The 17,193-nt window shown below is 32.6% G+C and overlaps 1 protein-coding gene and 1 pseudogene across 1 annotated transcript; both read left to right on the top strand.

Annotated features, from left to right (window-relative positions):
• The first annotated feature begins 3,639 nt into the window (after window positions 1-3,639).
• On the top strand, window positions 3,640-5,386 carry LOC134260263 (uncharacterized; annotated as a pseudogene).
• A 2,271-nt stretch (window positions 5,387-7,657) lies between these two features.
• Window positions 7,658-8,353, top strand: LOC134260264 (uncharacterized). Its single transcript, XM_062742833.1, has one exon. It carries the CDS (start codon window positions 7,658-7,660, stop codon window positions 8,294-8,296), a length of 639 nt encoding a protein of 212 aa, XP_062598817.1. The 3' UTR covers window positions 8,297-8,353.
• The last annotated feature ends 8,840 nt before the right edge of the window (window positions 8,354-17,193 follow it).

Here is a 17,193-nt window from a genome sequence, read left to right as displayed (position 1 = left end):
AGAAGCGGGTTGGTCTGGTCGGCATGGGAAGGCTTACCTCTATGGCACCGGGTTCCATCTCCAATTTTTCAGTGCCCGTGTTTAGTCTGATCCTGATTTGTATCTTAAAAAGGACTTCTGAACGGGAATACTCTGCGAATCACCTTGCAGTTCACCTAATTCACCATCAGCTTTAATCATTGTTACTCTTCAATGCATTAACATGCCTATATTGCTTATACCAATAATATACAAATAAATCTTTCTACTGTTGTGAACTATTTTGTTTTGTTGTTTGATTGAGTATGATTCGTAAATTTGGGTAGATTTTGATGGAGAAAAATCAAGAACTGATGTCATTTCCGTTGTCCCCCAAGGGATTGTAATAGGACTATTACTCTTTTTCACCTTTATCAATGACTTGCCGCATAAATATCATCATTAGATGTGAGATTATTCGCCGATGCCTGCTTACTCTATCTGAAAATCAACCCCATAGCAGATGCCGAACAACTTCAGCTAGATCCGAAGTCATTAGAATGAAAATGGCAAATGGAATTCTATTCCCAAAAATGTACAATCATCCATGTCTGCAGGAAACATTAACCAACAATCAACAATGAATTACATTTTTTGCTAAGTATCTAGGGTTTTATTAATTGGTTAGAACAAAAAAGCCAAGTCCTTGAAAGAGAAGCATTTTTGCCATTCTACATTTATTAAAATTATTATAACGGTAACTCTGTAATTAACTTTATAGTTCCTATCTAAAACTAAGTAATCCCATTTGCCAACCAATCTTCTTGTAGATCTGCCTACGTCAAATGAATTATCACTGAACAATTTAATGCTGAGAAAATAAGACTTTAGAATTTATTTTAACTAAGTATTGTTTAAACATCATTTTCTTCTTAAAAATACATAAAATACATGTTTTGTAAGATAGTGCAAAATTGTAAAAGATTATTATATTATAAAAAGTATAGAGTTAACTCTAAAACAAGCACAATAATTAGAGCTTACATATTTCAATAGAAAATAACTGTATGTCTTTTCTATTTGTTAATTGCAAACGTCTATAATACAGAATTAACTTGAATTTTACCGTCGACGTGTAAACTGTTTCAAATTTTATCAAAAATGATAGATCTTTTAGTTGATTTAGTGAAACGTTTCAGTGCAACTTTCAGACTTGTTGCAATTGTCTTTTTTTTCGCACTAAGACATTCTGCAATAGAAAGATCTAAATCACAACCAAAAACGATACCTACGGCATATAAACGATTTCAAATTCTTGTCAAAACTACGGACCCACTATCTCCCTTGTCGAAGAACTTTTCGAAACCAATACGTGGCGAGATCACCATGACATCCCCATCAAATACCTCGAAGTCACTGACTTTTTGGATGTACCCTTTTGTTTTAGCAGTGGAGGCACCGAACTTGAATACTATCCTGTCAGCGAGTGTAGAAAGTGGTTGTTCGTAAACATATATTTTTTTCATTTAGCTCATCAACGGTTTTTGATAGCAATGGCAATACAGACTTTAATAATGTTATGACGGAAATGTCAGGCAACCTTTCATTTTCAAGCATATCTTCATTTGGCCAATTACAGAGTCCGGTCGATTTTACTTCCCCATGGTGTTGAACTTTTGCAAAATCCCCTTCTTTGTAAAGATGTCCAGATGCTATAGCTAAAATGGAGGAAAATAAATCGTCATGATTCTTGTAGTTTGTAATTTGTCCAAACATGCTAAGCTGCCCCTTTTTTCTATTCTATCATAAATGATTTCACCACCATATGTGATCGCACATTGGGGAGTAAATGTCCTTTTCAGCTGTAAAAATTTTCACATCACCTTGAAAATGGCTCTCTATAAATGCCCTGCTTTTATCGTTTAATGGTTGGTGGCGCTCGAATATTAGCAAAGTTTTGCCACATAATCTGTATCCAACAACCCCATGTTTCCTTCCATTAAAACAAATTTCTTATTCATCTAGTAGTAAATATATGTTTTGGAAAAACAAATTTCCTCAAAAACTTTGACAAAAATTATACAAAATTCACATTATGTATTTCCGTTCAAAGGAAATATACTTCTATCTGAAAAAAGATTCGAGGAAAAATACTAGAAAACAAAACTAGAATAATAAACACTAGAAAAGCAAACATTCAAAATATTTTAAAGCATACAAAGTAGTTGTGAATGAAGAATACAATTTTATTTATAATTTTTCAGTAAGGCGAGCAGAAACCTTTTATATGAACAAAAGTACTTACTCTTTCATCTTTTTCATACATTCTTTTGTAAGAATAGAAGATTTGCGTGACTTTCTGGTATTTAAGATTTCTTGCAATTCTGCTATCTGCCTAAGGAAGCCGCTTAAATACCGTGTATTTGTCTTTGTCTTTAAAGCTGACTGGAAATATGCAAGGGCTTTCTCGAGATTTGCATAACATTTTTCGTAATATATGATGTTCTTTTTATCGTTGGCTTTAAGCTCCTGTGACACAATGCAGAATAACTCTCTTCTGACCAACTTGATTTTTCATTCTTTATTGTCATCAGATTCAACAAAGAAGAACAACATTGATTTATCAACATCTTTAACCAATGGTTGTATGGAATCTAATGAAAGCTGTAAAATTTATCGTTAGTAGTTACTAAAAAGAAAGAAAAAACTTGCAAAGACAAAATAATAAAAACAGCTTACTTCTCCCCCCCCCCCCCCCCAAATATTTTTCAAGATGACAAATAACTACGCAGCACAGTTAAGGTTACAAATGGAAATATCGGCGATTTTTTAAAGATAAAAAATACATACTTTATTAGGATGGGCGATTCTTTCTAGGAATTCAACGATATCACAAAAATGTAATGTGGTTTAAATCTACATGTTGGGAACATTTAGGTTTTTTATTTAGACTTGTCATGTAATGTCGACACCACATGACTTTGGCAATTATACTTGCAGTTTAGAGGTCATCTATAAATTTCAATATTGCAAGGGCATAACCAAGTTAAAAATCGTAGTTTATTTCATAATCCTTTTTAAAACTATATGTAGTTTGTGAAAAGTGCTGTGAACCTATATAGATTCCTTTTTTTAATTGGTAAAATTTAATTTGTTGGACGGCAGATTGAATATTTTCCAGGTCAACCACATTAAATATAGATACAATTAATTTATTTGCAAGACTTCAAGAGGTTCGCAGCACTTTTCTAATATCTTAATGCTTCTTGAGTTTATGTGTAAAATTTTGACAAGATACATTGAGGGTATGCCCTTGCAATAAATCGATTTATTAGGGCCCTTTCATTACTTTTTCAGTGAATCTGCGGACAAACATACGACAGTATCGCTTGTCTGGAGAATGCACGTACAGTTTATAAATAAAATACTAAAATAGACATCGCATCCAAGCTGACAGCTTTTTATTTTACTGCAAATAACATTTTATTTCAGAACAAAAAACATTTTTCATTGTACAAAATGTAACATGATCAGCCTCTCACTGTGTACAAACTGCGTCATTTTTACGAGATGACGTCACATTGACAAGTGCATTGCGATCGATGCATTGTTTATATTATGTTGTGTGGTATTTAACAAACGACAAAACTATTTGTTACAGTTGGATTGAGAGGTGGGTGTTGTTTGTCTCTTAGCTTAAAAATTTGATTTAACTGCTAATTTTCCCCATTTAATCCGTTGGTTTATTACTCATTTATTAAGCACAGGGTAAAATATTAACAATTTGTGTTGTTATTGTAATATTTTATAATTTAAACATATTTTAGTCCTTCTGACAAGTTCAGTACCGACATTGTTTTGTAATAATTGCTTATAGATCATATTCAATTTGTTTTATACATCAGAGTTAAAATATATTTATATATCGTATTTTGAGAGATTCAACCACGACAAAAGTCACACTCAACTGACGAAGGAGGGAGGCCAACGGCAACGAACGGTAAAAGGAAATTTGCAGGGAAGGCCAGACTTCCGGGCGTAAAGAAAAGATGTCAGAAAGTAAATAACTCAGGCCCAACTCCAAACTCGGATCCCGGTACAAACAAGGAGGCAATGCCAGATCTTGAGGAAGTTGTTTCTTCAGTAGCGGAAAAGATGCTACCTGAAATTAACAAGAGGATAGAGACGATCATATCTCAACGGCTCGACACACCATCGCCATCGACTGAAGGTAGCAAAGTCTCTAGTACACCTATTATATCAATTGACAATGTACAAAATTCCGATTCAGATCAAGTCATTTGTTTTGACACAATTTCCCCTTCATGTCCAATGCCTCAGAGCATAACCAGTGTAAATGATGATCTAGGTATGCATGTTACACAGTCAGTTAAACAAAAAATCATGAAAGGGGAGTTTGTAGAATTGCATACACTTTTGAATAAGCAAACAGATATTGATGCACAGGAGAGTAGAGTTCTACTTTCAAATGGTCAACTCACATTAAAACCTGCAAATACAATCAAAATTACAACAATTGACACTTGGCTGGATGCATTTTTTATTTATATGAGTACTGTAAACCAACTTTTATTCGCGTGCGAGTAATTTTTGCGATGTTCACGAGAACCTCGTCATCGCGAATATTTCTCGCCGCGAACCGGCGCTTAAAGCGTATGTGTCTATTAACAACAGATCCAAAAAGGCTTTCATCGCGAAAATTTATCGTCGCGAACTGGATTATCCCAGGTAAATCGCGAAATAAAGTCGTCGCGAATAAAAGTTGGTTTACAGTATATATTTGTCAGCACATATTGATCAAACTCACAGCCTTATCAAATACATGGCTAATGTCAAACTCGGTGCCAGTCGAGTTTCTGGTGGATTAGGTTGGAGAGAATACGACCGACAATTTCGACTGAAAAGAGCAAAAGATATCAGTATTTCCTGGGACAAAATCGACCCAGAGCTTTGGCTTATTTACATAACCCCAAATACTAACTCAGTATATAAAAATTCTCAGGTCAGCTCAAAATTTTGTTATGAATACAACAACAAAGGCTCTTGTCGCATGCAAAATTGTCTAAGTGTTTAAAGTGTCAAAACAAACATCCTCCAATTCATTGTCCTGATAAACAAGCTGTACAGAGGACATCGACCTTTAGGGCTTTTCAAGCCCCCTTCTCAACTTTTCGTCAGCCAGGCAGCAAATATTCAACAGGCCCCTTTCGTAAGAACAGGTTTAACACCAATTAACTTGAATAATATGTGTCCTTATCTGTCAATTTTTCCAAATCAAACTGTAGCTAATGAATTAAAGAACGGGTTTGAATTAGGTTTTTATCTACATTATGAAGGTCCAAGAGTGTCAACAACCTATAAAAATTTAGTTTCTGTGAACGATCACCCAAAAGAGGTAAAAGAAAAAATTGACAAAGAAATTTCTTTGGGACGAATAGCAGGTCCTTTCAATCATGAACCTTTGTCCAATTTAAGGCTATCACCTATTGGAGTAGTGTCAAAAAAGGATGGGGGTTGGCGTCTTATTCACCACCTTTCATATCCTTCTAATTTCAGTGTTAATGATTTCATAGACCCTGAAGCTTGTTCTGTTCAATACACTTCTTTTGACGAGGTTTTAGACATGGTAGGGTCACTGGGAAAGGGGGCTTATCTGGGAAAAATGGATATGAAATCAGCTTTTAGATTACTTCCGGTTCACCCTTCTGAACATCAATTACTTGGTTTCAAGTTTAATGATCAATATTATTACGATATGTGTCTACCAATGGGTTGTTCAATTAGTTGTGCTTTATGGGAAAAGTTTGCACATTTTATTCAGTGGGTAGTAGAAGAAAAGACTGGATTACACACTCTGAACCATTACTTAGATGACTTCATATTTGCTGGGTACACGTTAGAAACATGTAACCTGTTAATGTTATCATTCAAAAATACCTGCTCTGCTTTTGGCATCCCTCTTGCAGAAGAGAAAACAGAGGGCCCAAAATCGGTACTTACATTCCTGGGTATAGAAATCGATACAGATAAGATGGTTATTCGAATTCCTGAAGAAAAAATTATCGACCTTGAGAAATTACTGCTTGATATGTTACAAAAAACAAAAGTTACGCTTAGAGAATTACAATCTTTGGTAGGTTCTCTGAATTTTTGTGCTAAAGCTATTCCATCTGCTAGGGCCTTTAATAGAAGATTTTGTGATGCTATGTGTGGAATAAAATACCCAAGTCATTTCATTAGGGTAACAAAGGGAATGAAATCTGACCTTCTTGTGTGGTTAGATTTCATACACAGGTTTAATGGCAGTTTAAATTTCATGACTGTTAATTGGTTGTCTAATGACCAACTTCATCTCTACACTGATAGTACAGGCAATCAACATTTAGGTTGCGGCGTTTACCTTCATGGGCAATGGGCATATTTTGATTGGCCAGATAGCTGGAAGAATCCAGACATTATGTTAGACATAACATTTTTAGAGTTAGTGCCAATTGTCCTTGCAATTTTCTTATTTAAGAATGAATTTCTCGACAAAAAAATAATGCTGCATACTGACAACAAAGCTTTAGTTTCCATTTTAAACAAAAAATCATCAAAATCTCCTCGAGTTATGGAATTGGTTCGGCCATTGGTTTTACATTCCATGGTAAACAATTTTTACTTTAAAGCTTGTCATATAGATGGTTATAATAATGCTATAGCGGATTCTATTTCTCACAAACAGTGGACCAGGTTTCGAGTTCTTGCTCCAACCTCCAATCAAGATCCGACACCTATTCCAGAAGATTTTGTAAAACTGATCTTGGAACTGAAATTAAACGCTTGACACTTAATTCGGTATCAGTAAATACAAGGCAAACATATTCCACAAGTCTAAAAAGCTTTGAGCAATTCAGAATTTTGTATGAACTTTGTACTGTTTGGCCCCCACCTGTTCCACACATTTGTATGTTTATTGCTCATTTATCCCTGCAAGGTTTAGCTCATTCTACTATTTCATCCTATATATCATGAATAAGTTTCAAATGCAAAATATTGGGTTTCTGTGACAATACAAAAAACTTTCTAATTAGAAAATTATTGGAAGGAATCAAAAGGTCAAACCATTCCAAAGATTGTAGACTTCCTATTACAAAACACATTCTTGAGAAACTTATAACAGCAACAAATTTAGTTTGTTCATCGAATTTCGAGTCCATTCTTTTTTCAACGGCATTTTCGGTAGCCTATCATGCTTTTCTTAGAATCGGTGAATTTACCTTTAGTAGTTCAAATCAAGCAAATCAAATTATTTCTATTGAACATGTAAAATTTAGAAAAAATGAAACATCTGGGGAAAATTTCGTAGAGCTTAGAGTTCCTTTCTCAAAAACTGACCAACTTGGGAAAGGAACATCCGTTTGTTTGAATCAATCAAAGAATTCTATCTGTCAAGTTGACTGGTTGAAAAGGTACATCACCATGAGGCCGAAATTTGACGGTCAATTATTTAAACATTTGGATGGTAGTCCTCTAACAAGGTTTCAATTCTGTTCAGTATTAAATAAGTGTCTTGAAATAGCCGGTCTTCCAAACTCCAAGTACAAATCTCACTCTTTCCGTATTGGTGCTGCGTCAGATAGTTTTTCTTCCGGTCAGTCAGAAACAGAAATTAAAAAGCAAGGTAGATGGAGTTCAGATGCCTTCAAACGGTATATTAGGATTTAGTATGTTCTTGAATGATTTTTCATATTTTTATATAGGAGATGAAAAGGTTATTTGGATTGTTGGTTCTTCAATTATTAAATGGGCATTCTACTATGCAAGAAAATCCTTTGATGGTGTGGATTTAGGTTTAAAACGAAGAAATTACAGAATTTTTTGGCAGGGAAAGGGAGGTATGAAATGGTTTGACCTTATTCCAAAAATAAAACTTTTGTTACGTTATGAATCACCTCCAGAAATTTTAATTATTCATTGTGGAGGGAATGACATAGGTAAAATTCCATTGCTGCAACTACGGTCCAATATGTGTTCAACTCTCAAAAAACTTGAGGAGCTACTACCCAACACAACAATTGGTTGGTCAAATATTTTGCCAAGAATTTCATGGCGTTTTAGTTCAAACTCAAAATCTCAAAATCTTACTACTGTTAGACTCAATAATTTTATGAATCACTTAGTTACTGTCAATGGTGGATTCTTTATCAAGTACCCAGAGATTACTTGGGATTCAAATGAAATGTTTAGTAGTGATGGAGTTCACCTGTCGTACATCGGTAATTGTTTCTTGCTATATAACTTACAAAGGGCTTTGCAAGAATATGTTTTTCTATAAAAGGTTAAATACGTAGTTTAAGCTTCAAGATGTGGTCACACCTACATATATTTTGCGTCTCTCATTCCACCTAACGTCGTTGGCGGTGGTTGTCATTTTCAACGGACAACCATTTGGCGTTTTTCGAGACGCCTTCCATGATACAAGTATTTTTTCACAACTTCTGCTGAGTATCTGCTAACCCAGTACCAGCTTGAATGTTGTCAGTATTCAAATCTTCAGGACTTTATAAGGATAAGGATACAATGTTTATAAGGATAAGGATATAAAGTTTATAAGGATAAGGATATAAGGTTTATAAGGATAAGGTTTATAAGGATAAGGATATAAGGTTTATAAGGATAAGGATATAAGGTTTATAAGGACTTATGTTATAACGATTAATAAAATATATATTGTATTATGTAGGTCGTGGCCACAATCGCCAAATCAAAATAAATGATTTTAAGAAGTTATATTTGTCTTCATCGTCTTTAATAATAAGTTTGTAAGTAGTATACAGCTATCCAGCTGTTCGAAATAGCAAATAATTTCATTTTGTGGTGTTTTGAAGATCTTATATTATGTGTGACGTCACAGTTAACATTTCCCGTACAAATTAGGCCCCGCCTCCTTACTGTAACCTTATCTGTGCTGCGTACAGAATTTCCATTATTGGGTCCTCTTTTTTTGTCTGAAATTATACATATATAGTAGATATGTGTTAATTTCATTGAGACCAACTAAAACCTTCTTAACTCCATCGATATTGTTTTCGTAATTAATAAATAAGACAAACATGGATAAAACGAATTTTTTTCACAATATGTATTATTTATTTATAGTAAACTATATTTTACTAAAGTTAATTGTTGTGAACTATAGTGTACTGTAGTTAACTATAATTCACTAAAGTGAACACTTTGAAGCTATGTAAAGTAGGGTTTATTATAGTAAATACTTTCACACTTTATTTACTAAAGTGAACACTTTCACACTTTAAAATTATAATTAAGATCATTTTTGAAAGTTATGGATGGTAAAGGAGTAACAATAAAACAATGAAAAACTATTTCCAGCAACACCTTAACTGTTTTAGGCATTGATTTGGACACAGTAGCGATGGGAATTCATCTGGCTCAGGAGAAATTGTTATGGATGGGTGCTGACGTCGAAGCCTATAGCATTCGTATGAAAACAGCACAGCAGGAACTTCAGGTTTTCAAAGGGCTTTAGAATATGGCATGCTCAGTAAATTAAGATTAGTTTGTATTTCCCACGTTTTGTCCCTATGCCCAGTATACCCTTGTCCTTTGGGGATAGCAAAGCTGACCAGAACAATTGAGACCTTGTCACTCCCGGCAGAGAAGCGTTAATGCAGACACGTTTTTGATTTTGAAGTAGGTAGTATATATACATTAAAGCAGTACAAGCTTTATCTTGACATGGCATGGGGACAGGTCCTTGAAATGTATTTACCCATGATATAATTAATTTCATAATTTCATTTTGTATATTGTTTTTAAGGCAACTTTATTATGCAATACAATTTCGTTCGTATTTCTGAGTTTGGTCAGATGTCACCAGTTTTAATTGTTGTTCACTCAGGTGTGAAGGGTAGCAAAAGTGTTCGAGTGGTTGTTGTATTATATCGATGACGTTTAGAATTATTATTGTTGCTATTTTCGTGTACTCAGTCTTGGGTGACTTACATTCGGACCCAAGTATTATTCTAAGTTGAAGTCTCTGATCAGATATATTTACTCCAACATGTGGCTTTCAAGCTAACTCAAATGAGCTTGAAGGGTAGCGAAAATAATTGCATACATGTTTGCGCTGTACGATAATTTCACCAATAGAGAGATTTTGTGCATTTTAATTCTTAGAGATTCAGGCTGCAAGACCATGAACTGAGTTAGATTTTGAAGATAGGTCATTTTCCCATTACATTTTGTCTAGAAGTTATTCCCCTTACCTGCCATCTTGTAGGGAAAATAAGTGAATTCACCTCTTTCAGCAACCGATTTTAAACAAGAGATATATGGAGGGAAATCTACTGAAAGGAAAAAAAGATACGCATGAGAACATAAAATGAGAAAATATTTTGACGTTTTGACCATAAATTATGAAAATTGGTCAGATAATTATTTTGGTTACTTTGCTCTTAAGTAAGTATTTCATTTTATTTATATTTATATCGATGATTTAATCGTCACATGTTTAATGCGTTATAGTTCATTCGTGCAAAGAAGCAAAATAATCATTCATAAAAACACCGTCGCTCTCCATGTATGTATATGTATATATATTTTGTATCTACAGAGTCAGCATTATACATTTATTGACTGCTTTCGAGGGTAACATGCCTTTTGTCGGACCCAAGAACCAAACTGTCTGCCTGAAGCCGTTTGGCAGACAGGTGAGTTCAAGGGTCGACAAAACGTATTTTACCCGAGAATTCAGTCAATAAATGTTTTGTTATACCTTTCATTTTAATTTTTTTTTAGCAACTTGTATTTTTTGCTGTCTGACGTGATGTAGCCTCAGCACCGTCACTTTTGAACACCAACAAATGCAAATGAGATTAAGCTCCGCGGTCCAACATCTCATCGACCGGTCCAATATCTCACTCAGCGGTCCAACATCGATTTTTTATGCCCGCTCAGTAAAACATTTGAAATGTTAGACTTTCTTTCCGTATAGATTTTTAAATGTATTACAATACACTGTAAGAATCAAAAAAACTTTATAATATCCCTTTACTCTTACCCAGAAATATTCAAATTTTCGCCATTGACAGATACACAACAAATCGCTTACTCACTTTATTCAGCCAGAATTGTGAACTGTGCTCTCAGGAACCTAAGACACTAAAACAACTATTTTTTTAATGTAATTTTGTCAAGATAATCTAATCATCCTTAGAAGATTGGATTTGTTTAAAATCTGGTTGAAGATTGCCATTTAATATACAAAATGTAATCCTCTGTTCTGCAGACATTGATGTGGGTTTGAATATTATTATTGTATTGGTAAAAAAAATATAGTTTTCAAACATCAAGATAAAAGTGTAGCATTTTATTTAATGATTTTTATTGTACCTCAATGATTATTTTGTTATAGAAAAAAAAAATATGATGTTGAACAATTTGAAAAAAAAGATGTTCAAATTGGAAATGTCTTTTTCAAAGTAATGATTAAAAGATTAAGCATATGAGTTTTATACAATTGTTATATTGTAATTTATGATATTTATTTCACCCTCCTTCCACATGTAATATTGTAGGTGTGTGTCTCACTCTGTATATAAGTGTGTGTATGTCTGTATGTGAGTGTATCATTAAATATATTTAAATGTTTGCTTCTGAACATATATGTAATTTATTGTTTCTGTAAATAAAAAAAAAGATAATTCAGCCAGAAAAGTATTTCTATTTTATGTTCTCAATAACCAAGCAACATTTGAAGAAATAAATAGCATTTTCCGTCAACATTTTACTCTCAAAAATACTAATTCATGAAAGCTTACCATTTTTATAAAGACGTATAAGCAATATATGTATTCATTAAGATAAGAATAAAGGAAAAGTTAGATTGCAAAGAAGAACCCAATCTTAAATGCTTCCATATGGATACATAGAGTCTTAAATATGAAGCATTTTTTTTCTATTTTTCTATAACAAAACATCTTTAACATAAAATGTTTCAATATCTAGATATTTAACTTCAGAAAAAGAACAAGTTCTCAACGATGTAAGATTTATTGAAGGAATGAGTGTGTAATTGTTTTGTGGAACACACTGAATTTATGATAAGCTTGTTTCATCATCTTACATGTTAAAGAGATCTAAATATAAACTCATTTTTTTTAAAAAAACTACACACTCTAACTTTTTCTTCCTGCCTACATTTTATAAAAATATAATTCAATATTGATGGCAATGTGTTTCTTTGTTTGTTGATTAATATCCCTCTTGAAAGGTTCCTATTCTATGGTTCTTCTGCTTCTACATGTGTTTTTATTGGTAGTTTTGATCTTGAATACTGTTCGCTATCTTCATATGTTGATGCCCCTATTTTTCGTTGGAGTGCTGTAATTTGACATTAAGCAGTAAAATACAAGAGACACGTGACTTCAGTTGATACAGTATCATTTGAAGGCCTGGGTAGCCCATGTGGCGCAGGGGTTAGAGAGTGGTTAGAGAGTCTGCTCCAAAGTAGCGAAGTAAGGAGTTGATCCTTACGTCGGGTGTTCGAACCCCGCTTGAGGAAAGGAGACCGGTCCTTCGGATAAAACCGTATAAAGCGTGGTCCTATATCGCAGTAAGAGCTGGTACGATGACATTTATCTCCTAACTTTATAGCCCTAAGTGCCGTATGTAGGACAAAGTTTGAAACTCTTCGAAAGCAAGTGGTGGCGTCTTCATATGAGTGAAAAAATCTCGAGATGGACGTTAAACAATGTACAATTAATTAATCAATCAATCGAAGGCCTTGTCGCCATATCCCCCTGTCGCTAAAATGGTTTTCACAACTTTTAAAAAAGCAATAGAAAAAGTTATTTATTATATCTTTTCTTTCCTATAATTATAAATACATAAACTGCACTAAAGTGCATGGTAGGAAATCAGGCACATTGCACAACAAAGATAGAGACCTTTTAATTGAATCACTCGTCAATGAGGAAGCATCCATTATCATTCATTAAATAATTCAGAAGGCTTCCATATGTGTTTTTATATGAAATATATAAAAATAACTTTAATTAGATACAATCTTTATTTGAGAGGAATTTTACTCATAGTTAGGTATTCATTACTTCGTTTAAATTGAGTGATTCCGAGATTTCAAAATCAACAGCTGGGGAAAATTGTTTATGTGTTTCGACGCATATTATGTACGTTAAGACTTTTTAAAAATAGTTATTTTTAAACTGCTCTTACATCAATAAAGGGAATCTACCTTATAGGTTATTTATACTTTCGAATTGTTAACAATATACAACTTTTTGTCTTATAAGGAAGCATATTAGCATGTTCAAATTATTCTTATAAAAGTATACGATTAAGCAAAAGTACTGCAAAGCAGTAGTTAGTCAATTTGTCTGCTCTTAACTCTGAGCAAGGTGTTTTGTCTTTATTTCGTTTAGATATATAATTGTTTCTAACCTTCTTTTTGTATGATAATCAAATGCTAGAAAATAAACATTATTTTCCTTACAAATGAAAACGATTAAATTGGTGGCCAAACACTTGATTTACTCTTAAAAATTCATATGTCAAATGTTTCATCTATTTTGCTTAATTCATAATCCCGATATCAAAAAATAAGAATTTTGTACTTAAGTCTGTTCTCAGTTTATGGTCTTTTCTATCGTGATATTTTTGATTATCAACATCCAATTTCCCTAAAATTAAATCAATATTTCTGTAAACTGATCACTGAAAAACATTGCAATTTCTTTGAGACAAGAAAATCTTAAATGAAACGATATTACAATTTAAAATATATATCTCTCCATTAATCGTTTGAATTTATCAATTTCGATCATTGCAATGTCATCAATCGACAAACTTCAATAATTTTTTTTTCAAATTGATAAGTATACTTGTTGATAACAAAAATGCAGAGTCAATCATGATCACCGAATCCAAAAAAAAAAACCTTAACAAAACTTATATTTCTGGAGAAAATGGGTCACAGTAATCATATCAAGTTTCTTCAAAGTACGCATCTATCTTACACTATTAAGTTCCATAAAGTGGTGGATCCATTGATTTAAATTACGCATATATATAGTCCATAGCAAAAGCCTGTAAACAAAATAAATATGTATAATGTTAGAATCAATGTCACACGTTATTTCAAACGATAAAAACAAATATGTATGAATGATTTAAACACGCAGACAAAAGAATAAAATATAAATTTCGGTGGTTGGATTAACATGATTAAAAGAATTATGATTGACCTCATATTAAAATTCGTATTTGTATGATTATAAGTAATTATTACTAAAGAAAAATGTTATATACATACATAGACACGGTGTACTTACAAAATGTTGCATTCCTTCGAAAATTGCACTAGCGAAGGATCTGAAGCAATTAATGCTGACTAATCAATTCTACAACTGGTTGATTGAACCTTACGATGAACTACAATTAAATAATTGTATAATATATGAGTATACTTATATATATACTTCATAACCAAATGAATATCAACAAAACACATAATATAATATAAACTAAATATACTTATAAAACAAGAGCTAAATTATTTACAGATACACAAAAAAATAATTTCTGAAATCCATGAAAAGGAAATAATACATAATACTTACCGAGCGAAGCCGATGTTCCAGCATTAATCCTTGTGTATATAGCTTGAAAAACACATTAAATATGAACAGCAAACAGACACGCACTTCTTGTCTTCATTTGAATTCAAATTTTGACCTAGACAAGCTGCAAACAGTTATTCTCTGCTTAGCAAGAAAATTACATATCATGGTTATCCTGACACTGAAACTGACCAACTTACCGAGAGGCACTCCTTATCTCATTTCTTGAAGGTTTTTGGGAGTGGATCCTAAGAAATGCAACTTGACCAGACTTAATTGTTAGTGTGAAAATTGTTATGTGCTTATTTGTTTTCTTTTAACTTTTGTGAAAAGAAAGATTATAGAAATATCCTTTACATGTATACACTTTAAGTTTTTCCTTAATACACACAACAAAAGCACTATCTTATAATATTAGACTTCTAACATAGATTCGCTTTGTATTATACGTACATTCTGTGCAAGAATATATGGCACGGATTGATATATGAGTCTAATTTTAAGACGATAACATTAATTTGGAAGAAATTATTATTTATATTGATTCTATATTAACATGGATTTACAGTACGTAGTGATATGTTAATTGGATAAAGATTTCATTATTTTTTTTAAAACTTATATAATTATTTAACATATTTTTCAATTATGAAAAAAAACTGCAATCAATTTTTTTTTCAAAATTTAACCTTTTTGAAACATAAGATCATAATGAAGTGTTAATTGTAGATGTTATGCTTCAAATAAACTCAAATATATAAAATTTTATAATGGTACAGTTGGCTCTTTTGAGGTTACTCTTTTGAGTAAATCAATTCATAATGCATGCGTTTCGTTTATTATGAACAATTATATATTTTTCTAACAATGAATACAGCTCTGTGTATATTATATGGATTAAGAGTTAAAGACCCCTTTCTATTTTGACCTTGAGAACTAATGTGCATCTTCCACTTTGTTTCAACGTTGAAGTCACCAAACATTCCACTTTGCATTTTAAACCTTTTTTTAACTCTATAAAATCAGAAAATACTCAACGTTCAAAATATGTTAAATCTTTAACGTTCTTTCAACGTTGATACAACGTTGAAATGTCGATAAAGATTCAACGTTGAAAATATGTTGCATCTTCTACGTTGTTTCAACGTTGACAAAAGGTTGAGGATTAAACGTTGAAACCTCAACGTTGAAACAACGTTGAAATACAGTTGCTTAACGTTGCAAACTATATTCCACATCCTTTCAAAGTTGAAACAATGTTGCGTGACTGCTGGGGTAGATTGAGACGCAGTGCGAAACTTTATTCCATTAGACAATTAATTAACCTTGAACAAATAGTTATTTTCTATTAAACTTGTAATTTTATGCAAGAAGGTTTCCGTTGTTTTTTTTCAGCTCTCGTATTGCGTAGGGTTTTACGGGAACAGATAATGTACATGTATGTACGTAGAGAACATGCACGTTTTATAAGTATAATGCATATGCATAAGTGCCCAAATATACGCATGAAGAGCGTAATCTGCGTTTGAAATACAGACATTAAAGTGAACTAATTATAGGTCCGCTGAATTGACTATGAACTGGTTTTATAACGGGTAGCCCTTCTGTCACCCTGGCCAGTCATTGTCACGCTCTGTAACATCATGATTACAAAGTTAAATACTAAGGTGTAATCTATATATTTTCACCTATTTTTTCCCCATGAGAAATAAATTACTGAGAGATGTATCGTTTTCTCTTGTCATATATCAATTGACAGCATTTTTGAAAAGCTGTTAAAACACAGGCCTGTCTAAATGAAAAATCAAAAGAAAGGAAATCTGAGGCAGTAAAAACGAAATTTATGACGAAATGAAATAGATAATGTCTCACTCTCTGAAGATTACGTTGTCTTTAGATAACTAGAATAAATTAATGTCTGTCGAATTTTATTTTAATCAAAACATTTACTGATGTGTACCTGTACACGCAGTGTGTCACTTTTTTTAAGCCTTCGCCAAAACAAACAATTTAGCAAATCTTGAATGGATTAGTTAACACTATCCCTTCCACATATCCGCACACATTCACCTTTACCTGAAATCTAATCATAATCATTTTTTTTTTATAATTCGATAGTTGTTGAATTTCTAATCTGATTGACAATGCCTTTACTAAACATTTCTTAAATTTCTTCGTTTTATTAACTACGGTAATAACTTCACTTTTTTATTAGAATAAGAAGAAATCCATGGAGTTGATCAAAGGGCATGATAAGCAGTAATGATATATGAGCTAAGAAAGGATGAACCTTTACCTCTAGATCTACTCGACATGAATAAACCTTGAGTGGAAGCTTAGCTTTAAAACATGTATCTACTGTTAGGTAAAATCATAGAAAATTATAAATATTTAGCGAATACTTGCTACAAAGCACAAACCCCACATTATATTTGACATAATATTTTTAAATAAAAAAACCTGAAATTATTCTATCAATAATCCTCCAACATGCATCCAACGGAATATATATCTGTAGAATCTAAAAAGAACTTTGGAACCGACAACAAAAAGGTCGATAAGGTTTGGTTGC

The sequence above is a fragment of the Saccostrea cucullata genome, unplaced genomic scaffold (assembly GCF_032062105.1).
Source record: "Saccostrea cucullata isolate Sc308-1 unplaced genomic scaffold, CSIRO_AGI_Scuc_v1 ctg1987, whole genome shotgun sequence".
Classification (NCBI taxonomy): Eukaryota; Metazoa; Mollusca; class Bivalvia; order Ostreida; family Ostreidae; genus Saccostrea; species Saccostrea cuccullata.
This window is presented reverse-complemented; position numbering and strand designations above follow the sequence as displayed.

Bases quoted from the DNA above. Each gene is read 5' to 3' on its own strand.
- LOC134260264 (XM_062742833.1), top strand. From the start codon at position 7,658: ATGCCTTCAAACGGTATATTAGGATTTAGTATGTTCTTGAATGATTTT.